At 35.4% G+C, this 23,629-nt stretch overlaps 1 protein-coding gene across 2 annotated transcripts in view; it reads right to left on the bottom strand.

The window, feature by feature from the left end:
• Window positions 1-23,629, bottom strand: part of LOC131073912 (aldehyde dehydrogenase 1) — a 92,125-nt gene that overhangs the window by 24,727 nt on the left and 43,769 nt on the right. For both annotated transcript variants that reach the window (XM_058010419.2, XM_058010420.2), the window contains exons 5-7: window positions 20,304-20,393; window positions 20,014-20,187; window positions 19,765-19,902 (exon numbers count right to left, since the gene is read on the bottom strand). In XM_058010419.2, the coding sequence (XP_057866402.2) occupies window positions 19,765-19,902; window positions 20,014-20,187; window positions 20,304-20,393 (402 nt within the window). The remainder of the gene's footprint in view (window positions 1-19,764; window positions 19,903-20,013; window positions 20,188-20,303; window positions 20,394-23,629) is intronic.

The following is a 23,629-nucleotide window of genomic DNA, read 5'->3' as shown; positions in this document are numbered from 1 at the left end:
TGTAACATCGATACCTAAGGCATGCAATTGGTTTCATAATGATATGTTGAATATTTTTTATTTTATTAAGTTTTGAAGTCGAACTAATTATAATTTAGACATATGTGTATGTTTGAACTCATAACTTGTTTTGTATGTATCGAAAAAAAAAATTTGTTGTTGGAAATAAGACATCAATACCTAGGGCATAAACATTTTTCAATTTTTTTATGAATTAGTTTACTATTTTTCCAAATGCATTGAACAAAGAAGTTGATGTTCGGTGGAAAACCTATGTTTAGTAAAATTTAAAAAACAAGTTCATAATAAATTCAATATGTAATAAAATTATAGTCATTGGAAAGCTTACGTCCAAGACTACCATCTCACATTTTGGGTTGTGAAGATTGTTTTGTTTGAGTCTTGAACTAAAGGTTTGAAGGCCAAAAATCTACAAAAATTTGCAAAGTTTGGGAGAGAGATGCATAGCAAGGGGGTTTGATCGAACACCCCTTTGAATGAAGGGGTTCGTTCGAACCCCATAACATTATTGTAATGGATGTGTTCATAAGAACATGGGACCAACATAATTTTAATTTATTTTTTAACATTTCCATATAAATATGGATTTTTTTTTCTTAAACACAAAATACCAAATTAATTCGCATTTTTTGTGAGAGAAGGCATTTTAAGGTGATTTTATTTTGTGAAATTTTTAAGGGGCATAATTTCAAAGGAAGGACATGGGGAATGAAAAGACAAGGGCAAATAAGACTTCAAGGAAATATTCACCCAAGACGGAAAAAAGATATTGAGAATGAAGAATGCAAAGGTATCGAGCACATATGCATCTTTACTTAAATTATATTTAATTTTATACGTATCATGTACCTAAAATTGTCCTTATTTGATTAAATAATTTTTTTATTTAATAATGTTTTTGATTAATGTAAAAGCAGGTTTTGAAGGGGCACCGAAACCCTTTACAAAAGGACCTTACAAGATAAAAGCATTAAGAAACCAGAAGGAACAAACAAAAGAAAAACTAGCAAAATAACTAGAGAAAACCAGCTAAAGCCCCAAAAAACCAGCAAAAATCAGCCAGACCCGACAAAAGGAACTAATTTATATTTTTCAGGGCATTAGCCAAGTTATTGCTAATCCCATACAGGTCTTTGATATTTTCCCTAAGATTAGGGATATCCTTAGCAGAAGCAGCCACAACTTTCTTAACACTCGCTTTGGTTCTCTTTGCGGCTCCACCCAGTGTAGCTTCACCACTTCCAATCTCGATAGCTTCTTCATCCATGTCAAGGTCCACCACCGGTTTAGGAGAGCTGGAGTTATTGAGGACCTTCAAAATATCCTCTAGGTTTTTTGTGACAGCAGACAAGATATTCAGGATAATACCCAGTAGGTTTTTCATCGCCAATTTCCCTTCTTCTAGCAAGTCAATCTAAACAACCATTTTATTAACTTTTTCCTCCATGTCCTACTTCCATTGCTTTTGATCCCTATCATCTTCCTTCCTTTTCTCCTCCATCTATTTCCCATTTTTTTCCAGGTTCTTCAATAGTTCATATGTCCATCTATCATAACCCAATCTAGCCTCAGTGAGTTTTTTAAGGTTATCCAAGAATAACCCTTCTCCAACGCTTTCCTTATCCTCACTCAAACTATCCTTAGCCATATCCTTCTCAGGTTCCTTGTTCTTCTCCCTCTCAGAATTCAAATCTTTTTCCTCATTATCCTTATCATCCAAATCCACCATAGGTTGGCTGTTGTCATTGCCTGGGCTAGCACTGTGAATTGGGCTATCATTGTCGGACTTGTTCTCACCTTCTTCATGCACTGCACCCACATCCTCATCTTTCCAACTATCCTCACCCTCTGACTCGTCTATTTCTATTTCACTACCCTCTTTTCCAGTTTCCTTTGTGTCATTCTTATCTTCATGGGCTTTCATCCCAGTGGCACTCTTTCTTTTTTTCCAGAAGTAGCCTCCTCCTTGCTGGGTTCCCCTTCCTCCAGCTTTCTCTTACCTTTCCCTGGAGAAGTGGATAACCTCTTGTTTTCTTGCATGGCAAGAGTTTTACAGTGCTCATAAATGAGCAGCAAAAGCCCACAATGGAACATCGAATTCGTGGGATTCTTGCTGCATTTATTGAGAGACCTAGAAAGGGACCTGAAGAGATAGTAGGGCAGGGAGACTTGTTTCTCATGTCTAAAGTGGTTTAATAACACAAAGTGATAAGTGTGGGCCCTGGAAAAGTGGCCCTCAATAGTTATATATTCCATTATGGCATTCAAAACCTAGCCCCAGATTTTCTTGATGTTGGAGGCTTCATAATAACCCCTTGTGACTTTTCCAATTTTAGCCCTCTCCTTTTCCTTATGCGGGAACATATTTACCGTATTATTGGAAACTTTAAGATCTCTAAAAAAATTGAGCCCTAAGTGGGGCATACCTATCATAGTCGCGATGAGGCCCGCGTCCAATTTGAACCTAACACCATAGATTTTAAAGGACCCATTACACCAATTTTTAGAGATTTTGGAGATAGTGAGATTAACCCTACCTTTGTCATAATCAACCAGCTTCTCCATGAAACTCATAAGGGATCCTTTTTCCAGCTTTGCCCAAACTTTTGGCATATCCTTCCATCTAGACCTGTTGTCTGGTTCCTCCCTCCTTAAATCTCCTCCCATATTCAATTTCAGACTTTCACCTTTGTTCTTTTGCGAACTCAAAACTTTCTTCCCATAAATTACACATATAAACTATCATGATTATGTGGTCCTTCTTTCCCCATAAATCTATCCTTTCTGAGGAGCTCTTTAATACTCATATTAATGTCTTCCCCGTACCAAATTGTTTGAGAATTGGAGTTAACGCCTAGGTTCACCAGACAGTCCGCCACCATATTTTTCTCTGTAAAGGCATGTTCTATAATTATTACTTTAAAATTGGCAATGATTTCCCTAGCTTTCAAATAATATTTTCAATGGACCACGATGGCTCGGTTTCCCCCTTGAAACACTTAATAATATTACATGAATCTCCCTCAAGCCATAATTTATCATGATTTAGGTTCTTAGCTATAATTAGAGTGTTCAGCACAGCTGAGGCTTCAGCAAAATGACTAGTTTGACTCCCAAAAAAACAAGCAACGACCACTAGGAAACTTCTAGCAAAATTCCTAACAATGCCCCCATAACCAGCTTTACCCAGATTCACCTTAGAAGCCCCATCAAAGTTGGCCTTTAACCATCCCTGAGGAGGAAAACACCAAACTAGACCTTTTCTGCCCTTCTCCTTACTAGGTTTGGTAGCGGAAAGGTTCCACCTGTCATTCAAGTCTTCTTTAGCAACTGGTCCATCATCAATATCATTGATGCATTCAAAGATACTTCTGTAAATTTTATCCACCACCACTTCAAGGATGGCACTTTTATCCCCAAAAATCATGTTGTTGCGCTTTTTCCAGATATTCCAGATAACATTTGGGAAGGTAAGTTTCCAAAGCTCCACAATCTTTGGGTTGGAATTAGGGCAGTACCATTGCTGCCAGGATTCCCCTAGAGAGTTCGGAAAAACCCAACTCAGCTTCCAGCTACTTAAAATAATTTTCCAAATTTCTTGGCTGAAAGTACACTGATGGAGGATATGGCAAGCAAACTCTTCTTCCCTGCAACAAAGAGAACATATTAGGAAAAATAAATCCTCACTTTTGAAGGTTGTCTAGAGTTAATACCTTGTTTTGGATAAAGATCCAAAAAAAGATATTAACTTTAGGAACTAACTTCTTATTCCAAACTTTAGCCCAAATAGGAATTTCTTCCACAACTTTATTTTGGATAGCCACAGCCGAGGACACAAAATACTTCCCATCTGGGGTTTCCCTCCCTATCAAACTATCCTCTTTGTTGTCTCTCAAAATTTTAGAAGAAAGTACAATCTCAAGAAACTTTAACCCCAGACACTGCTGGCTAAAATCAATCCATTTCCCATTTCTCCAGTAATCTCTGACCAAACCCCCACACCTGCTTTTGAACCAATCTTTCCACTCATAAAGGATTGGAATTTCCTCCAGAGGTTTACCCATTATCCATCTGTCTTCCCAAAATCTAATACTTCTACCATTCCCCAGATTCCACATTCTACCAGTTGCAGCCCAACTTTTAGCTGATTGAACTGCATTCCATATTGCAGAACCTTCAACAATAAAAGATTTATCTAGAAATTCTTCCTCAGAAGGTTGCATATGAAGATATTTATTTCTCCAGATTAAATTCGACTCTCTTTCCTCCCCTTTCATTCTCCAAATTTGTTTAGCTAATAAGGCATTGTTCATAGAGCTTATATTCCTTAAACCCAACCCCCTAGAGGCCTTAGGATAACGGATTTTATTCCAAGCAATAAGGGGAATTCTATTCTTGACTTCCACTCCCGACCAAAGAAATTTTTTTTGGATTCTTTCAATTGCTTCGACAAACTTTCTAGGGATTTTAAACAAACTAAGGGCATAAACAAGCAAGTTTTGGAGAGTGGCTTTGAGCAGAGTAACTTTGCCCGCTTGACTAAGGACTACCCCTTTCCAAGCAGCCAATTTGGAGTTGAATCTGTCAACCAACTTAATCCAAAAATTATCCGTAGGCTTAATACAAAGGGGAAGCCCCAAATAAGTAGAGGGAAGCTCAGCTATTTTACAACCAAGAATTCTTTCAATCCTTAATTGTCTTTGAACAAGGGTATTGATGAAGAAAAAAGAGCTCTTATCCCAGTTAATTTTTTGACTAGAGGCAGATTCATAAATATTCATAACATTCTTCATATTTTTAGCTTCCCTAATGGTACCTTCCCCCATAGTGATTGAGTCATCAACAAACTGTTCATGAGTACAAGTGAAATTGGAGGAAGAAGGTTTTAGTCCTCTAAGATTGCCTTCTTCCACATTTTTAAAAATAAATCTACCCAAGCTTTCAGCTAAAATAGTAAACAAGATTGGGAAATGGGATCCCCCTGTCTAAGACCTCTTATGCTTTTGAAGAAGCTTGATGGGGATCTATTGACAATAACAACAGAAGAGGAAGTTTCCATCAATTGAGAACAAAGCTGAATAACTTTATCTCTGAATCCAAACGCTTTCATAATCCTTAAAAGAAACTGCCAATTCACTCTATCATAAGCTTTAGCCATATCTAACTTCAGAAAGAAACCCTGATTATTAGCCACCATTAGAGAATGAATTTTTTCATGAACAGAAATAATGGAATCCAGAATCTGTCTACCAGAGACAAAACCATTCTGTTGGGCAGAGATAATTCTGGGAAGAATATCCAGTAGTTTAGAGGTAAGAACCTTAGACAAAATCTTGTAAACAGAGTTGCAGAGACTAATAGGTCTAAACTTATTAAGAGAATCATCTCTAGAGATCTTTGGAATTAGGACAATGAAGGTAGCATTAAGTTCTTTTAGAAGCCTTCTAGAACCAAAGAATTCTTTAACTCCTTTACAAATGTCAGTCTCCACAATATGCCAAAAAGATTGGATAAAGAACATAGGAAAACCATCCGGTCCAAGAGACTTATCTCCCTAAAAAGAGAACACCGCCTTTTTGATTTCCTGATTAGAAGGAATTTAGGACAGATGTTTATTGTCTTCCTCAGTCAAGGTAGAAGGAATAGATTGTAACAGGAGGTTTTGGTTACTGGCATCAAGGTTATCCACTTCTCCCAGAAGGGTACTAAAATAATCTAGAGCTACCTTTCTAATATCATTATCCTCCATTAAAATCCCTTTATTATAGGATAACCTAGATATCCTGTTAGCTGCCCTATGTTTAAGAGCAGTTAAGTGAAAAAATCGGGTATTTTTATCACCTTCCTTCAAGTACAAGGCTCTTGATCTTTGTCTCCAGAACATCTCTTCATTGGAAATAATAGTGTGGTATTTAGACAACAGACCATTTTCCACAGATCTCAACTCTTCAGAAAGCCCATCCTCTTGGATTTTATCTTGAACTTCTTTTATTTCAGTTTTTATTTGAATTTTACTCTTGAAGATATCCCCAAAAATCTCTTTGTTCCAGATTTTTATTTTAGCCTTTATAAAATTGAGCTTTTTAGCTATTCTAAAAAGAGTTGTTCCCTCAACCTCAGAACTCCACCAATCTGCAACACAAGCTTCCAGAGAAGGATGGGATAACCACACTTTTTCAAATCTAAAAGGGAAATTTCTCTTAGCAGAAAAAGAATTGGTAGTGAAAGAAATAGGGTAATGATCAGAACCAATCTTGATAACAGACGCTAGAGAACAACTATACTTTGATAACCACTCAGGAGAAATTAAGGTTCTGTCTAACTTAACTTGAATAAGATCAACTTCAATTCTTCTATTAGTCCAAGTATAGTTAATCCCTTGGAGATCCACATCCATAAGAGCTTGATCATTAATGAAATCCATAAGATCTTGTTTACCATCAAGCTGCAAGGGAAGGCCTCCCATTTTCTCTTCCTCTTTTAGTGGAGTATTGAAATCTCCCATTATTATCTAGCTTTGATTAGCAAAATTAAGTCTGTCTTCAGCAAGACTTCTCCAATATTTAGCTCTCCCAATTTTGGAATTAGGTGCATAGACATTGGTTAACACCCAGACAAAGTTATCCTTGATATGCTCAAGCTGCACAAAGTTCCTATTAAATTCAGAAATGATTTCCTTACCTTTAATAGTTTTTTGGTTCCAAAAAATTGTTGTTCCTCCAGAGGCTCCCTTCGAACTAGATCCTATAGCTCCATTATTTTTAAATATTCTAATCTTTTCCACTTTATCCTTACACATCTTGGTTTCCTAAACAAGGACCACTTCTGGTTTATGATCTCTTATAATGTTACGTAACACATCCTGCTTGTGAGGGGAATTCAACCCTCTTATATTCCAGGAAATTATCTTCATACTTTAACTGGGGATAGGGCTGACTCAATGGAACATTGTGTTCTATCAACACGGTTCTTCCAACTTTCCTATTCCCTCTGACGTTTTAGAGAAGGTCTCCCCTGCTTTTTGTTTTGGCTTCCCACAGCTGCCTTTTTCTTATTCTTGCTTCTAGTTGTGATACCTCCATTGGGTCCCTCCTTATTCGATTTTCCCTCTTTCATACCAATAATCCTAAGATTTCCTTCCAAGATTTCCATTTCCACACTATGTGATGGGGGTTTTGCATTGGGACGGCTTTGGGCTTCCATTGGTTAGAAGCAACAGAGGCTCAAGAGTAGAAAGGTTAAAGTCCTGCGCTTCATTAAAGTCTTCCTCAATTTCTTTTGAGTGAGATGATGCAAACACATCATCATTGGTACTTTCCTCTACTTTCTCCTGACTGACTAATCCAACCTCTTGGTCCTTTGGATCATTTTTATTATTTACCTCTTTTCTTTGCTAATCTTCTTTAGTACTTTCTATTTGATTATTAGAACAGACACAAGCAGATTTTTCATTATTACTATTCGCATCCTTCTTCACCTCCTTTTTTGGCTCCATCACTTCCTTATCTAGATCACACTCTATTGATGAGTCTCCTTTTTTCTCTTTTGTTTGCCATTTTTGCTTCACACTACTATCATTCTTGTTGTTCTTACCCTTCTTAAGCGGACAGGATTTTGCCCAATGGCTCAATTTTTTGCAATGAAAGCAAGCAAACGGGAGCGATTCATATTCAATCTCTTGGGTCCATTTCCCTAATTTAGATATGATCTCAATAGATAGGGGCATGCTCGTCATTTGATTAACATTTACACAAATGTGAGCAAAGACTAACCTTGATTTAGCTGCAGTCATTGGGTCAATCGAGAGAAGTTCTCCAAAAGAACTCGCTATCCCCTTAAAGACTTCCTCATTAAAGAATTCCAGCGGAAGGCCCGGGAGGCGCGTCCACACAAGTGTCGACACAAAAAATGACTTGTCAAGAGAAATGTTAGGAGCCTATTTCTGTAGAGCCAAAGTTGACTTGTCAAACATCCATGGACCTTCACATAGAGCCTTATTCATATCTTCATCAGAGTTATAAGCAAAGGAAAAAAAACCTCTAGGCAACACCGCATATCCACTTGACCCTTGAGAACCCATTTCCTCCTTATAAAATTCCTAACAACATCAATGTTAGGCCTAAAACTAGCAAATCGTCCGACTAATTTCATAGCTAAACCAGAGACGGTAAGATCTACCAGCTTATCCGAAACAGAAATAGCAACCACCCCTATAACTGGATCAGAGATGTTTGAAACTTCCGGTAGCCCTGATTTTACCAACGGCTTCACTCCAAAAAGCGAAGACCATTTTTTTTCCTTACCTCTATCGTGTGGGTCCCCGGTTTTGGAATCTTTGTCTTCCACTAATTTGACTGTCTCCTTGTCCTCTTCTGTACCTTGGGATGCCTAGAAGCTTGCCTAATTGCCAGTTCCACCCGTAGAAATATTGCCTTCCCCAGGGAATCCGCCATTCCCAAATTTGAAATTTGGGATTCCTGCTCACCACTCTCCTTTCTGCTCCGCACCCATTATTTAATAATGTTATCCTAATTAATATTTATTATTTAACTAGTTGAGTGTGTTTGTGCTATCTTAAATTATCAAACATTTGGAGTTGATGCAATAAAAATAATCTTGTTTGAAATTTCTCTCTCTCTCTCTCTCTCCACCTTTAAGTCTATTTAGGATCTCTCTAGATTATCAAATTATACTTGGAATTGGTGCATTAGAAATACTCTTGTTTTCATTTAGTCTCTCTCTCTCTCTAAGTCTATTTAGGACCTCTCATTTTTAGGATCTCTTTTTAGGACCTTTCATTTTTAGGATCTCTCTCTAGATTAGAAAATTATACTTCGAATTGGTGCATTACAAATAATCTTGTTTTAATTTACTCTTTCTCTCTCTAGATCAGCAAATTATACTTGGAATTGGTGCATTAGAAATAATATTGTTTAATTTACTCTCTCTCTCTTTCCTTAAATCTATTTAGAACCTCTCTTTTTCAGGATCTCTTTTTAGGACCTCAGTCTAGATTATTAAATTATACTTAGAATTGGTGCATTAGAAATAATCATGTTTTAATTCTCTCTCTCTCTCTCTCTCTCTCTCTCTCTCTCTCTCTCTCTCTCTCTCTCTCTCTATTAATATAGCTCCCTTGAATTGAACATCTTTCATAATAACAAGGGAGTGAAGACCAACCCCCTTCTAATTTGGCCACCTAACTAAATGACTAGAAGTAATGCAATGCCACACTAAAACTATTCAAGCTTCAATACCCTCAAGAGCACAACATAACCCACTTAGTGGAAAGAGAGAAACCTCAACATTGTGGAAAGAGAGAAATCTCATCATTAAGCCATGTGATGGAAACCTCTATGCTTATTTGGAGAAGATTGGGGAAAATAATGTAAAGGTTTCTCTAATATTAAATAAGAAACTTTAGAGAGAACTTAACAAGGAGAGTAGTAGACATGAATAGCTATAAGAATATTGAAACAAATGATCTATAATATTCTAGCTAGAGATAAAGGTTTGGTAACCCAATAAGCCAACTTTTTTTTATTATGACAAGAAAAACTTGCCACAAAGAGGCCAAATACACTTGAAAAGAAAAATGAATGTCCAAAAACAAAAATAAATTTATATGATCAATCCACTTCCATCCAAAATAATTAAGCTCAGAAGTCTTCAAAAGGAATAATTGTCTATAACATTGAGTCACTTGTCATTAAATGGAAAAACCCAAGGCCTAATGAACTTATAAGGCACTGAGAGGGGGGGGTGAATCAGTGCAAGCAAAAACAATATGAGTTTGATCACCAACTTCAACACGTTAAAGCTTATCAAGCATAAGAGGAATATCACCACATAAGCTAATGCCCAATAAAAAAATTCCACATGACACAAGAAATTATACGTGGAAACCCAAAAGGGAAAAACCACTATGGGAGTTAGTACCCACAAGATTCTCTATTTTTAGAATAGAAATCTTGATCGGTTAAGGTCTTACAACTATGCCCTGTTAGGAGAAGACCCAGTTAGGATTCACCCGGTTAAAGGATTTGAATTATAAGACCTGTTAAGAGCAATGACCTGTTAGGATCAACCTCGTAAGAAGATTTGAGACTCTGATTCAGAGTTACCCTGTTAGGGGATTTATAGATTAAGGCATGTTAGGACCTACCTAGTTAGGGGATTTTGGTGTTGCAAACTGTTAGGAAAACAAAAGTGAAAAGATCTTCAAGTAAAACCTTCTGTGTCTAATAAGATCCACTTCCGATCCTTAAAAATTCAACAAAAATTCATTACAGAACTTCCCTAATCACCGCACAATCTCATTCACATTGTTTACTCATGAAATCTCTCTTTTCACACATACCAACTTTATACCTCATCACACTTTTTATAAACATTTACATTTAGTCGGCTACAACCTTGGAACAATTTCTTAGGTTCAATGAACCTAGACAAACTTACATTGCACGCTTTACATATGTCGCCCATTGACATAATAAATGAAAACCTGTGTCATTTTACCGATTTAAGTGATTTTATCACTACCGATTAAGTGTTCTACCAGTTTGTCTGCTCTGTACATTAAATCTCGCTCATCCATTTGAATATGCCAATGCGGTTGAGAACATAGCTCCAAATACCTGTCACCAACATTGTTGTAAAGCCACATCATCCAACTCTTCATGAATTGCCTGTACCAGTTGTCGGGATGTAACTCTGTCTCAATTTACCAGTTGAGATCCTAATTACCGATTCTCTATAAAATTGTTATCTATACCGGTTATACCTTACCGGTTGGCTACCAAGACTTAGATGACCACAAAAACATTGTTGCCATCAATGACAACATAAAACTTAGTCAACAAATATGAATCTCAATCTCTTCATCATATTCACCAATCAATCATATATTGGTTGCATATCAACAACAATCTTTACCAGTTCAGTCAAATGCCAACAATCTCCCCCTTTGGCATTGATGGCAACACTTAGGAAAAAAAATATTAACTAAGTGTGCAAAACAAAATTTGACTACATGACATATACTCCCCCTTAGCAATTGTATGCTATAACAAACAAATACAATACTCATACTATTACATACAAAATTTTGACTCAACTCTTACTCCCCCTTTGACAACAATGCCAAATGAAAAATAAAAATACATGTGATATCAAAATCTGCATCAGAGTATATATATAGATATAAGAGTCATAAATTTTTTACATAAAAATTCTGGAAAAAACATCACTAAAATGCGACTTCAAATTTTTTAAGTCATTGTGCCATGTCTCTAAAATTATGCCTGCAATCTCCACATGAGTCTAGATTTGTCCAGCTAGCTCCTCCATTGCATCAACAATGCTCATTTCAAGTGTAGCAAGAATAGCTTCAGATTCCTTGTATTCTCTCTATAAGACTTCGACCTTCGGTATAAGCTGTGTTTGAAGTTCCTGCAGGGATCTGACTCTCTTCACCTGTTCCTGTTCATATACTTTCAACTTGTGCTGAAGTTCTACAACTGATCTTCCAAAATGAATAGAAGAGTCATTAAGGGGTTTAAATGACTCACTTAGAACCTCAAGTTCATGCTCAGCTTCTTCCCTTTTCTTCTTCCAATCAGCACAAAATAAGGAAAATGTTGAAATAGTAGAGAGGATTTTACCTCCGGTTTCCAATGCTTCCTTCAAATAATCCTTATTAACAGCAAGAGCCACTTTACCTCTATCAATTTCAAACATTAAGTGCTCTATTCTTTTCTTCTTGTAGTTTTTCTCCACATCAACATAAGTTGCATCCTCTAATGACTTCATCTGCTCTTTGGCATCAGAAACAAGTTGTCCAAGCTTGTCAATAGGTGTTGTAAAATTTCCTGAATCAGTCTTTGGTAAGAGACTAGACAAAATATCTACCGCATTCCTTATGGTCTCTACCTCCTTCCGTTGTTCTTCCATCCTCTTCTTTTTAGCTCGGGATCGCATGGCAGTTGCAATCTCCATCAACTCAATAGAACTTAGTTTATCCATGTCCAGGGGTCCTTGGATGCTTAAAGCATCATCATCTTCTTCATCAACAACTTTCTTCTTAGAATCAAGTGGCAAAGGTGGCACTGTAGGTTTATTCTTTTTTGTCTTATTCTCCTTTGTTCCCTCTTTGTTTTCAGTTTTCTCTTCTTCCTTTTCCTTTTCAATTTCTTCAGTCTTCTCTTCTTGCTTATCTTCATTAATGTCTATTATCGGTGGCAGTTGAGTATCTATAGTTTGATTATCTACTGATGCCTCTTCATCCTTCTTTTCTTCTTCATCTTTCTTTCCTTCATGTTCCTGATTATGCTCATGTTGTTCAGACATCTAAACATCTAAATCATACACATCTATATTACCAGCAGTACTATCAACTTTATCACCATTATCATCATCAAGAATAAACATCGGATATGTTTGTGTGTTCACCAGTTGATCATCTAACACAATGTCATCTGGCACAAAATCCATAAGTTTAACACCTTCTAGAAAATATTCACCCTTAAGCTTTTCAAGTTCATCATCCTCATCATATTCCTCTTCAATAGGAATTAGACCCAAAGATTTCTTTAACAAAATTTCATTCTCTTGTTGGATTGATTAGGTCTCATCGATTAACATCCTTGTCAGTCTTTTCTTAGATCTAAAGGAAGATTTTTCTTTCAACAAAATATCATCTAATTCTTCCTTTGTGGCTCCTGGTTGAAGATTTTTGAGTGTGTATTCAACAAATTCTATGTCCTGCTTCATTGCAGCCTGCCACCTTGCATCAATTTTGTTGTATAAAGAATTTGAAATTTGCCCTTGTAGTTCAGTAAGGGCCTTACTATATGTATTCATCATGAAAACAACTGCATCTTCTATTAGCCTTTGTTCATTCTCACAAATATTATCAAACAATTTATTCAATCCCTTAAGAACACCATATTCCTTAATACTTCTTAACAATTTATCAAGAGAAGTAGGTTTATTTACCAATTTCTCCACATATTTGACAATGGAGGTTCCAACAACCTTAGATTTCTTACGACTGACCCTTAGGACTTTCTTCTCTTTCTCAGATTCAGTGTCTTCATCATCTGCATCTGCCGGTGCTGGTTTCTATGCTTGTTGCTTCTTTCTTTTACCAATTTTAACCGGTGCAGTTGGAAGATCAACAACCTTTCCTCTTTTCTGGAATTGAATCTTTGATGATTTTTCTACTGGTTTCACTTTCTTAACAACTGTTGGTTTCTCTTTTTCTGCAGCTTTCCCTTTTCTAGCTCTTGTTTGCATATTGGTGGAGGTGTCGGTTGGAGTACTAGATGTTCCAGCCTGTTGAGCAACATGCTTTTCTCTAGCTTCAACAATGGGTTCCTTTTTAAATCATGCTTTCTCGGCAAATGCTTCAACTTCCTTTCTAACCTTCTTTGCAATTACTAGTTGGTTAAGTTCTGAGTGCACTTGAAGGGATTTCTCCTTGTAAGTGTCAAAACATTTTGTAGTTGTATCTATCGGTTGGGCAAGAAAATGATTAGCATATGCAACCAAAATATCTTCATCTACTTCATATCCCATGGGCATCACCCATGTAGTCTGGCGCTCAACTGCCTCCATCATGCAAGTATTTGTGTCCACCATAAAGCAAATTGTGTTTACATAGCAGTTAACTACCTCTACCGGTATCCTTTCTCTTGCATGCATTTTCTTCTAAAAATCCTCTCAAAGTATCTCCATGCAATCTTATCAAAATAATTACCAAGCATCCTAATACTATTCTTCATTTGCATCAAAGCAGGTGTACCTCCAATCCATTGAATATCACCAATACTAGGAAAAGAATTTTGAAAATAAAAAGAATAGACCAAGAATGAATTGACCAAATTTGAACCTGAACCTTTGGTCCTTCTTAATGGCCTCCAGGTTCAGCATCAATTGACTTCTCAATGCTTCAGATAGATCATAATCAACATCTTCTTTGATCATCTAGTAAGCAGTATGAATAGTAGCTACTGGTACATTGTTCATCCTGCTTGAGTAGTAAATCTTGTAACCAATCACCATTGAAGCATATTTCATTGCCGGATCATTGATATTGTTCACTGTCATTGCTCTGCCATCCCATTTCGATCCTGTTAACTTTTCTACATCATTCTTTGAAATGGATCTGAGTAATGGGACCTCACCGGTGGCACAAAGTCTGGTGACAGCATGAATGGATTTCTTAGAAATTTTATGTGGTTGATCGAGCCACATAAATTGATTATGTATCCTGCTAAGCACATATCTAACATGTTCATCTACAAAATCATCAATGAAGTTAAGTGCATGATGTAATCCTTTATCGGTAACTCTCTTGTATTGTTCCTTCAAAATACCATTCTCATCACAAAGTGCTCTATATTGATCAAAAATAGCAACCATACCTAAATCTTCCAATTTGCAATGGTGAAATGATCTAACATCTTCAACATGTAATACACCGTAAGGAACTCTGGATAGGACTCTAAAGAGATCAGTTTCTTCAGATTTAAATGGATGTCTTTTGAATTCAGGTCGTGGCCTATCGGTAACATCAACTAGATGTGGTGTATCCATTTTCAACAAATCAATCTTCAGAAACAGATAACAAAATTCCTAATAAATACCCTTTCCTTCTTTTGCACTTAGGGTTTCAGACACCGATGAAGCTCTCTAAACCGATTGTCGATCACAAATCACACTCGATCACTTTGAATCTCTGTCAAACAGGCTAGATGCTACAAACACAAGTTTTGTTGTTCTCTACTCGTTCTCCAAGTGCTCATACAAATGCAATGTGACAAATAAAATTCAAAAAGTTCCTTTTATTTGCCCATTATCTACCACATTAAATGCCATTACTGGTAAAACCCTAAAATATCTTATAACACAATACTGGTTCACATAACACATCAAACCTACCGATTTGATCACAGAATCACTTCTTAACATCATTTTACATCAAAGTATGTAGATTTAACATATGTCATGGTCCTTCAGGGGGTTCTGAAATGAATCTAACATTAAGTTCCCCCTAAGTGTTTAAACAACTTAGCTTGTCAGTGAAGGGTTCTCCACACTAGGTGAAGAAATAGGATCTTCAAATGATTTGACTTCAGTTATCTCATCATCCTTATTTTTCCAAATTCTATTCATTTCAACTTTGGTCTCCTCCACATCAACTTCATCTTCCCTTTCTGATCAATGGATTGATTCACCGGTTTGTTCACTTTAGCTCTACAAAACTTTGTCATATGTCTCAGTTTATAACAATGATAACAAGCCATACCAAACGCTCTCTAAGGTCCAACATTTCCTTTGCCAGTCCTTCTTTTGTAGTTCATAGCCACATGACCAAATTTATTACAGATTGTACAAACCACATTCGTCCTCTTTTCCATCTCATAGGGACTAGACCGGTTAGCATAGGGTCTCTGCCAACTTGTACTTTTCCAATCATTGAAATTCCTTCTCCAATCACCAACATATCTCTGATTCATGTGAGTAGGATTATTTGCTCCATACCTGCACTCAACAACTCTATGTCCATGCATGTTGCAAGTGAAAGAATAACCATTAAAGGTTCTAGGCTTATATCCTTGATTAGTATTGAGTCTATAACCGTTAGCAACATCAGATCTATTTCTACAAACATTAGCAGTATGTCCTAGCTTATGACAATTGAAACAAATAGGCTTATAGGATTTCCTACCAGTGGGTTTTTGAATCTTAGGCATAGATTTACCTTCATGCATGTTGTTCTTTGTACCTGAAGCCTCACCTTTCTTAAATGTATTGTAACCCAATCTAGTTGTATCACTGTTCATCCTTTGAGATTGGATTTGTTCATCAAGCATGGTAGAACTTTTATTAAACTTTGCAAGCTTCTCATTAGCATCAGCAAGTTCTTTTGTAAGATCTTCATTCTTTTTCATAAGAGTCTCTCTAAGAGACATTGCCATATCCAATTCTGCCTTTATATCTTCTTTTTCTTCATGCCAGTGTGCATATAGAGTGCCATTTTCCTAATTTATCTTGAAAATCTCATGTTCTTTCTCTTTGATTTTGTCTTATGCTGCCCTGCTTGCTTCAAGTTCTTGACTCATCCAGATACTTAGGGCTTCAAGCTCTCTCCTCAAGTTAGTTTTTCTCACCATTCAGTTTCTCCACTTCATCAACCAATGCATCTATGGTTGCTTCATCAGGAGAGCTTCTTTCAGAGACTTCCAACATTTGTTCAATAAGCTATTTCCTTTTAGCAAGTGAAGTTTTATACTTGCCTCTCAATGTTTCTAGGGCTTCCTCAGTTTCAGCAAGTGTATGACACATCTCTTTATAACTCATATCCCCCATGTTTGCCTTAAGGATCCTTCCCAAGCGGTTAAGCCTCAAGGAAGTGTGGCTTTGATACCAATTGATGAACTTATAAGGCACTGAGAGGGGGGGTGAATCGGTGCAAGCAAAAAAAATATGAGTCCGATCACCAACTTAAACACTTTAAAACTTATCAAGCATAAGAGGAATATCACCACATAAGCTAATGCCTAATAAAACAAATTCCACATAACACAAGAAATTATACGTGGAAACCCAAAAGGGAAAAACCACAGTGAGAGTTGGTACCCACAAGATTCACTATCTGCAAAATAGAAATCTTAACCGGCTAAGATCTTACAACTATGCCCTATTAGGAGTCAGTCGGTTAAGGGATTCGAATGATAAGCCCTATTCGAAGCAATGAACTATTAGGATCAACCTCACAAGAGGGTTTGAGACTCTGATTCAAAGCTACCCTGTTAGGGGATTTACAGATTAAGGCATGTTAGGACCTACCCGGTTAGGGGATTTTGCTACTGCAAACTGTTAGGAAAATGACAGTGAAAAGATCTTCAAGTAATGCCTTCTGTATCTGATAAGATCCACTTCCAATCCTTAAAAATTCAACAAAACTTCATTAAAGAACTTCCCTAATCACCGCACAATCTCATTCACAATATTCGCTCATGATATCTCTCTTTTCACACATACTGACTTTATACCTCATCACACTTTTTAAAAAAAATTACATTTAGTCGGCTACAACCTTGGAACAATTTCCTAGGTTCAATGAATCTAGACAAACTTACATCGCACGCTTTACATCTTTCGGCCATCAACATAACAAATTAAAACTTGTGTCGTTTTACCGATTTTTGTAAGTTTATCACTACCGGTTAAGTGTTCTACCAGTTTGTCTACTCTATACATTAAATCTCACTCATCCAGTTGAATCTGCCAATGTGGTTGAGAACATAGCTCCAAATACCTATCACCAACATCATTGTAAAACTGCATCATCCAAGTCTTCATGAATCGCCTATACTGGTTGTTGGAATGCAACTTTGTCTCAATTTATCGGTTGAGATCCTAATTACCGGTTCTCTGTAAATTTGTCATTTGTACCAATTATACCTTACCGGTTGGCTACCAAGACTTAGATGACCACAAAAATATTATTGCCATCAATGACAACACAAAACTTAGTCATCAAACATGAATCTCAATCTCTTCATCACATTCACCAATAAATCATATATCGGTTGCATATCAAAAACAATCTTTACCGGTTCGGTCAAATGCCAACACTGCCTTGTATAAAATATCTAAACGTTGAAGAGGCTACTTTATGTTGATTTCCTCTTCCAAAATAGCAAGAAAATAATCATTAGAAAAGTGGTCATTCAAAACTTGAGTTGAAAAATAAAGAAGTAATTTTAACTAGTCCTTTAGATATAGAATGAACTATTAATAGTAAGACAACTAGTAGCAATGTTAAATGAAATGATAACCAAATTTTAGGGCTTGTAGCATTGCCAAGATAAATGAACAATCAATATGATCATAAGCCTTAGAAAAGTTAATTTGTACATTATTAGGACTTGATCTCATCAACAAGCTCTTATCATAAAAAAATGATGATCATTGGGTCTATTCCATGACTTGATTTGATGATGAAAAATTTGATGCTCATTTTACTTTGAGTTGTAATTCACTCATAAGGAGGTCTAGTAGGACTTACATTATCTCATTGTAACTTAAAGTTGAATTAGAGCTTACCCTACAGAGGTGGATCTAAATTTGAGCTTAGGTTGAGTTAATCAATAAATGAAGTGTAAATCCCCTGTACAAAAGGAAGAGTGTTTTTTATTTTGTAGGGGGGATATAGGAAAGTAATTTTGAGATTACAAGGAGAAGGAAAAATGATGAATTTCAGTGTGCATGTTTGTTGGAAGTCTATCACATGCCCATAACTTATTAGTTCTTCACCTTGGATGATGATCCATGTGTATTATTCATTTTGAAATGGATTATTTGGTGGAATTCAATGAAGTGTTGAATGTTTATATTTTCCTTTTATGATGGATTTGTCAAGTTTTTACAATACTTGTGCATGTAATATGGTATTTTTTATGTCATTTTAATTTATTTTTTTGACAAAATTCCTTATGATCTTGCACTTATGATGTTTATACCGAATCATTGAAGATAAGGGATAGTAAGATGCAAAGTTGATCTTTTTATTTTGTATTTTTTTCCTCTCCAAATCCTTATCTTTTGTTAGTTTTTTTACATAATTGGCTAGTTTAGGTGTAATTTAGGGTTAAAAAGTATCTTATTTTTATCAACTTGCTATTATAAATTATATTTGTCATGTTTGCAAGTTGTCATGTTGCTATCAAATCATTGAAAGTCTTCATTTCTATGCAATTGGTAATTGGAGAAGTTGTTTATGGATTTTTTGTATTATTTGTTGACCTCCTAGTGCATTCAACAACTTATTTACTTGATTACCAACAACCCATGTTATATAGGTACAATTACATAAGCCATTCAACTATCCAATACTGCCATGTCCTAACAAAAAGTGACCTTTGGGTTATCAATCTCTTGAGGTTGATTTCCTTTCAAGAGAAGTGGTACATTTCGTATTCTACATGCAAGTTTATGAGTGTGTCAAAACACCCTTGAACATGTATGAGTCTTTTTCTTAGAAAAGTTATTGTGTGTTTTCTATAATAGTAACTTTTTTCACATATAATCAAGTAGATGTTATCTTTACTATAATTTAGATTGGATGTTTAATATGTAGTAAGGCCCACAAATAAAAACTAAGAAAACTTGTGATTTGCACATGCTTGTTTTAGCCTCTACACAAGGCTTCTCTTTTGGTCTATATTATCTTCCACGAAATGGGATGAACTATATAGTCTTTTTATTTTATTTTATTTTATTGATATAAAAGAAGGGAATGTACCCTAATCCCTCACTTGATTGACCAGAAAAAGGTGTACACTTATTTTATTTATAATTGTGAAATGATAATTTTAATTATATGTTATTTTTAAATGACTAAATTATGAACACATACAATATTTTATTTGCACTTTTTTATACTGATATTTTAATCATTTTGCTAAAACAACTTAAGGCCTCCTAATTCTAATTAAAATAAAAATAAAAAAATTTGGAGGATAATAATATGAGGTTCCGTATTTTTAAGATAATACTTTTTCTTATAACATATTATTTTTCAATTTGGCGATAATAGTCTTATGATAAAAATAGAAAGAAAATCTAAGTGTGATTATTTCTTCTTTCATAATTCTTTTTTAAAGATAGAAAAACTATTAAATAGTTCCAAGTGACTCCTCTAAATAGAATCATAGTGAAGTAGTATAGTACCTGGGGACCATGTTGAACTCCTTCCTTAAATGGATCGCCCACCACTTGTTTTTGAACTCGTTTTATGATTTTCTTCACAAATTCATCATACACAGTCTCTTGAACAAAGACCCTTGAACCTGCCATACATATTTGTCCCTACAACATGAAAATAATATTTTTAATTTTAAATTAGAAGAAAATATATTATTACTTTTCTTAAAATTTAGGAATTACTAATGTAACAAGTTTTGAGCTATTTGAGCATACCATATTTACATATGCAGCACGATGGGCAATATTTATGGCTTCATCAATATCAAAATCATCCATGATAATAAGAGGTGATTTTCCACCAAGTTCTAATGTGACATCCTTCAAGTTGCTCCTTCCAGCTGCCTCCATCACCAATCTCCCCACTTCAGTGGACCCTGTAAATGCAATCTAAATAATACATACAATATTAATCAACTTCGAAATAAAATGATTACATAATCTTAATTTTCAACCAATTTTTAAGGTTTAATATAAAAAGTACATTGTGGTAAATATATGTGTACCTTATCAATATCCATATGTTTGCTAATGGTTGCACCTGTAGTTTCTCCAAAGCCAGAGAGCACATTTAGAACACCGGGTGGTATTCCAACCTGTAAATTATTAATGAACTAGTTATTTAATTATGTAATTGTAGATTATTTTCTATTTAGGATGTGAAATAACTTGGTTGTTTTAAGCATAGTTTACTCTCAAGAATAAAATAAACATAAATAAATAATTATTTTACAAATTTCTATTATTATAAATATTATATTTTTAATACTAAAATTAGTATTTATAATTCATAAATACTTGATTTGCAATAGACCAAAATATATCATTTTTTGTTATAACTAAATTAATATCATTTAAAAAAAATTAAAAAATTACATATTTGTTGTAAGGAAAAGAACCTTAAATTGCATCTTACATATTTCCTTTGACATTGTTAGTGCCTATTTTGTGGTTATTATCATAGTGATACTTTTTAAATTTTAGTTTTATTTATTTATTTATATTGTATTTAAATTAAGTATAATAATTAAAAGTATTCTAATGATTAGTTAAATAGTGATAATGATAAAAAAAAAAATTGTTAAATAGGAAAATTAAAAAACTTAGATGTAAATAGAAAATGTGCTAACATTTATAGTTCAAATTTGGATTCCTTTCAAAAATACTTCAAGATTACCTTGAGTTTAGGCATGTGGGAATCACAAAAGTTTTCAAATCTTACACTTAACTTCAAAAGTTTTTCTACCAAATTTAATAAAACAAAAAGAGTTTGCAGAAGAAAATCTTCAATTCCATAAACATAACTTGGGGACACCCACTATCACAGGGGGTGGAACCCCCATACTCAACTCAAAGTCAAGAGTTGCCTCCGACAAAAATGAGTTCCAATATATTAGTTCAATGGTGATACGCAAGTACGAAACTTCCATAGTTGTAATGTACACATGTGGTGAACTAAGTCAATCAAGTTCACCTACTATCGTATACTACAAACTATCAAATGGAGACTTTCATATATAGCCAACTAGAAAATGGAGGAAATCTGAATGGAGCGTATTCAAATGGAGTAGATCCAAACTCACTCATTATAATTTTGTTGGGAAAAATGGTGTCTCAACCTTGCAATTACATGAGGTTACTATTTATAGTAAGTTTTCATTTGAGCATGAAATCATGTGAAATTCTCCTCGACGCTTCTGGTTGGCTAGATAAGCATTCCGGTAAAATTACGTTGCAAGATCACAACTAGTTTTGAAGATATTAAAGTTTTCGTTTTGGAGGGGTGTAATGAAAGGTTTAAATTTAATATTGAGGGCTTTAGACCCTCTGAAATTCCCTATAAAGTGGATGTAAATGGTGTAGTGGTTTATGAGGTGATAGAGTACTTCGAGAGATTTCTGACGCTTCAAACAGTTCGTCAATAGGACACATGGTTCTCAAGTTATGGCCTTCGGAAGTTTGTACTCCTAAAATAGGAAATATAAAATACATCGGACTCATAAATGAGCTGTAAAAGGGAGGAACACATGCCAATGTGTGTTTTGACATGTCATAGGGCATCTAGATAGAAGATACAGTCAGCTCAACTTTATTGGGTGGTTTCAGCCCATAGTTTTGTAATATCGTTTGACAGTTTCTTGTATTGTATCTCCTATATATAAGGTGCGGGAGATAGAGGTTGTGTGTAAGAGTCTTATGGCTATTGAGTTACCTCTGAATCTTTGATTGGTGATACTCCTATGAAGATCTTGCTCTAAAATTATATTTTAATCTATTGTTGATTGTTGAATAATATATTGGGCGGCTTTTGGAGTGTGGGGTTTTCCTTCTGAAAGGGTTTTCCCCACGTAAATCACTGTGTTGTGGTATGCATGCTATACTATCTATTTTTGTTAAGTTTTTTGTAATTATTGTAACGATCCGTAAAAGTTTTTGCATTACCCTCCTCTCAAGGTTAATGTAGGAAATTGTTCTGCTACTAAACTTCCTTACAAGTGGTATCAAAGTTTGATCACCTTTGGTTTCAGTTGTGGGTTGTTGGATTTTTTCAACTAATCCAGATTTGAGTGGGAGCTTGTGCAGAAGACACTTTTTGATCTTGTTGCAAGAATTTTCAAATGGCAAGTTCATCGGGGAGAATAGAGGTGGAGAAATTTAATGGAAGTAATATTGAGATGTGGAAGCAGAAGATGGAAGATCTGCTAATAGATCGAGATCTGTGGGATGTTATTGATGCGTATGTCTCAAGGCCCTCAGATTCTACTACGGCTGCTCATTGTGATGTTATGGACCAAAAAGCCAAGGGTCTAATCAGATTGTGCCTGACAGACTTTGTTCTAATAAATATCCATGACGACAACACTGCAAAGAAGTTATGGACTAAGATTGGTGAAATGTATCAAGCAAAATCCTTATTGAATCAGATTTTCTTGAGGAAGAAATTATATTCCTTGAAGATAGAAGAGGGTGCACGAATTATAGACTAGAAGTATTTAATATGTTGGTGGCTCAATTAGTATCTGTTGGTGCTAAGATGGATGAAGAGGACAAATGCCAGATCTTACTTTGTTCTTTTCTTGATTCATGGGATTCTCTTGTTATGGCTATTGGTAGGACTTCTATTGTTTTGAAGTTTGAAGATGTGGTGGGTGCCCTACTTGGTGAAGAGATGTGAAGGAAGGTATCTATCAATTCGAAGGAAGCCCTAACTATTCGAGGAAGACCTAGGAAAAAAGGCAAGAAGAAAGAGAAGCTCAATAAGTCCAAATCCAAAGGGAGATCCAAATCTCCTAGAAAGTCCAAAGTCATATGCTAGAATTGCGATAAACCAGGTCACATCTGTAAGGACTGCAAAGATGGTGATGCATTCATTGCAACTTTGGCTATTCGTGCAGTTAAAGATGCATGGTTAATTGACTCAAGTGTATCTTCTCATATGACTTCCAATAAAGATTGGTTTTCTAAATATGAAGAATTTAATGGAGGTAAGGTGTACTTGGGTGATGATTCACATTTAGACATTTCTAGTTGAGGTAAAGTTAGGATCAAGTTTCATGATGCTAGGATAAAAAGGATTAGCAATGTGTTGCATATCCCTGGATTAAAACGAAATTTATTATCTGTGAGCAAACTGATAGATGAGGGTGTTCAAGTAGTCTTTTTTTATACAGGATGTAAGATGATTAAGGGTGCTATGGTGGTTGCTAGAGGTGCCAGGTTTGGCACTTTGTATAAGCTAGAGGCATACACTGTTGAGTGTAATAGCACTTATGTAAAAAGAAAGTTTGTGGATACTTCGTCGGAAGACTTGAGGGTTTCACCTTCAGTGGAT

Source organism: Cryptomeria japonica, chromosome 9, assembly GCF_030272615.1.
Source record: "Cryptomeria japonica chromosome 9, Sugi_1.0, whole genome shotgun sequence".
Classification (NCBI taxonomy): domain Eukaryota; kingdom Viridiplantae; phylum Streptophyta; class Pinopsida; order Cupressales; family Cupressaceae; genus Cryptomeria; species Cryptomeria japonica.
This window is presented reverse-complemented; position numbering and strand designations above follow the sequence as displayed.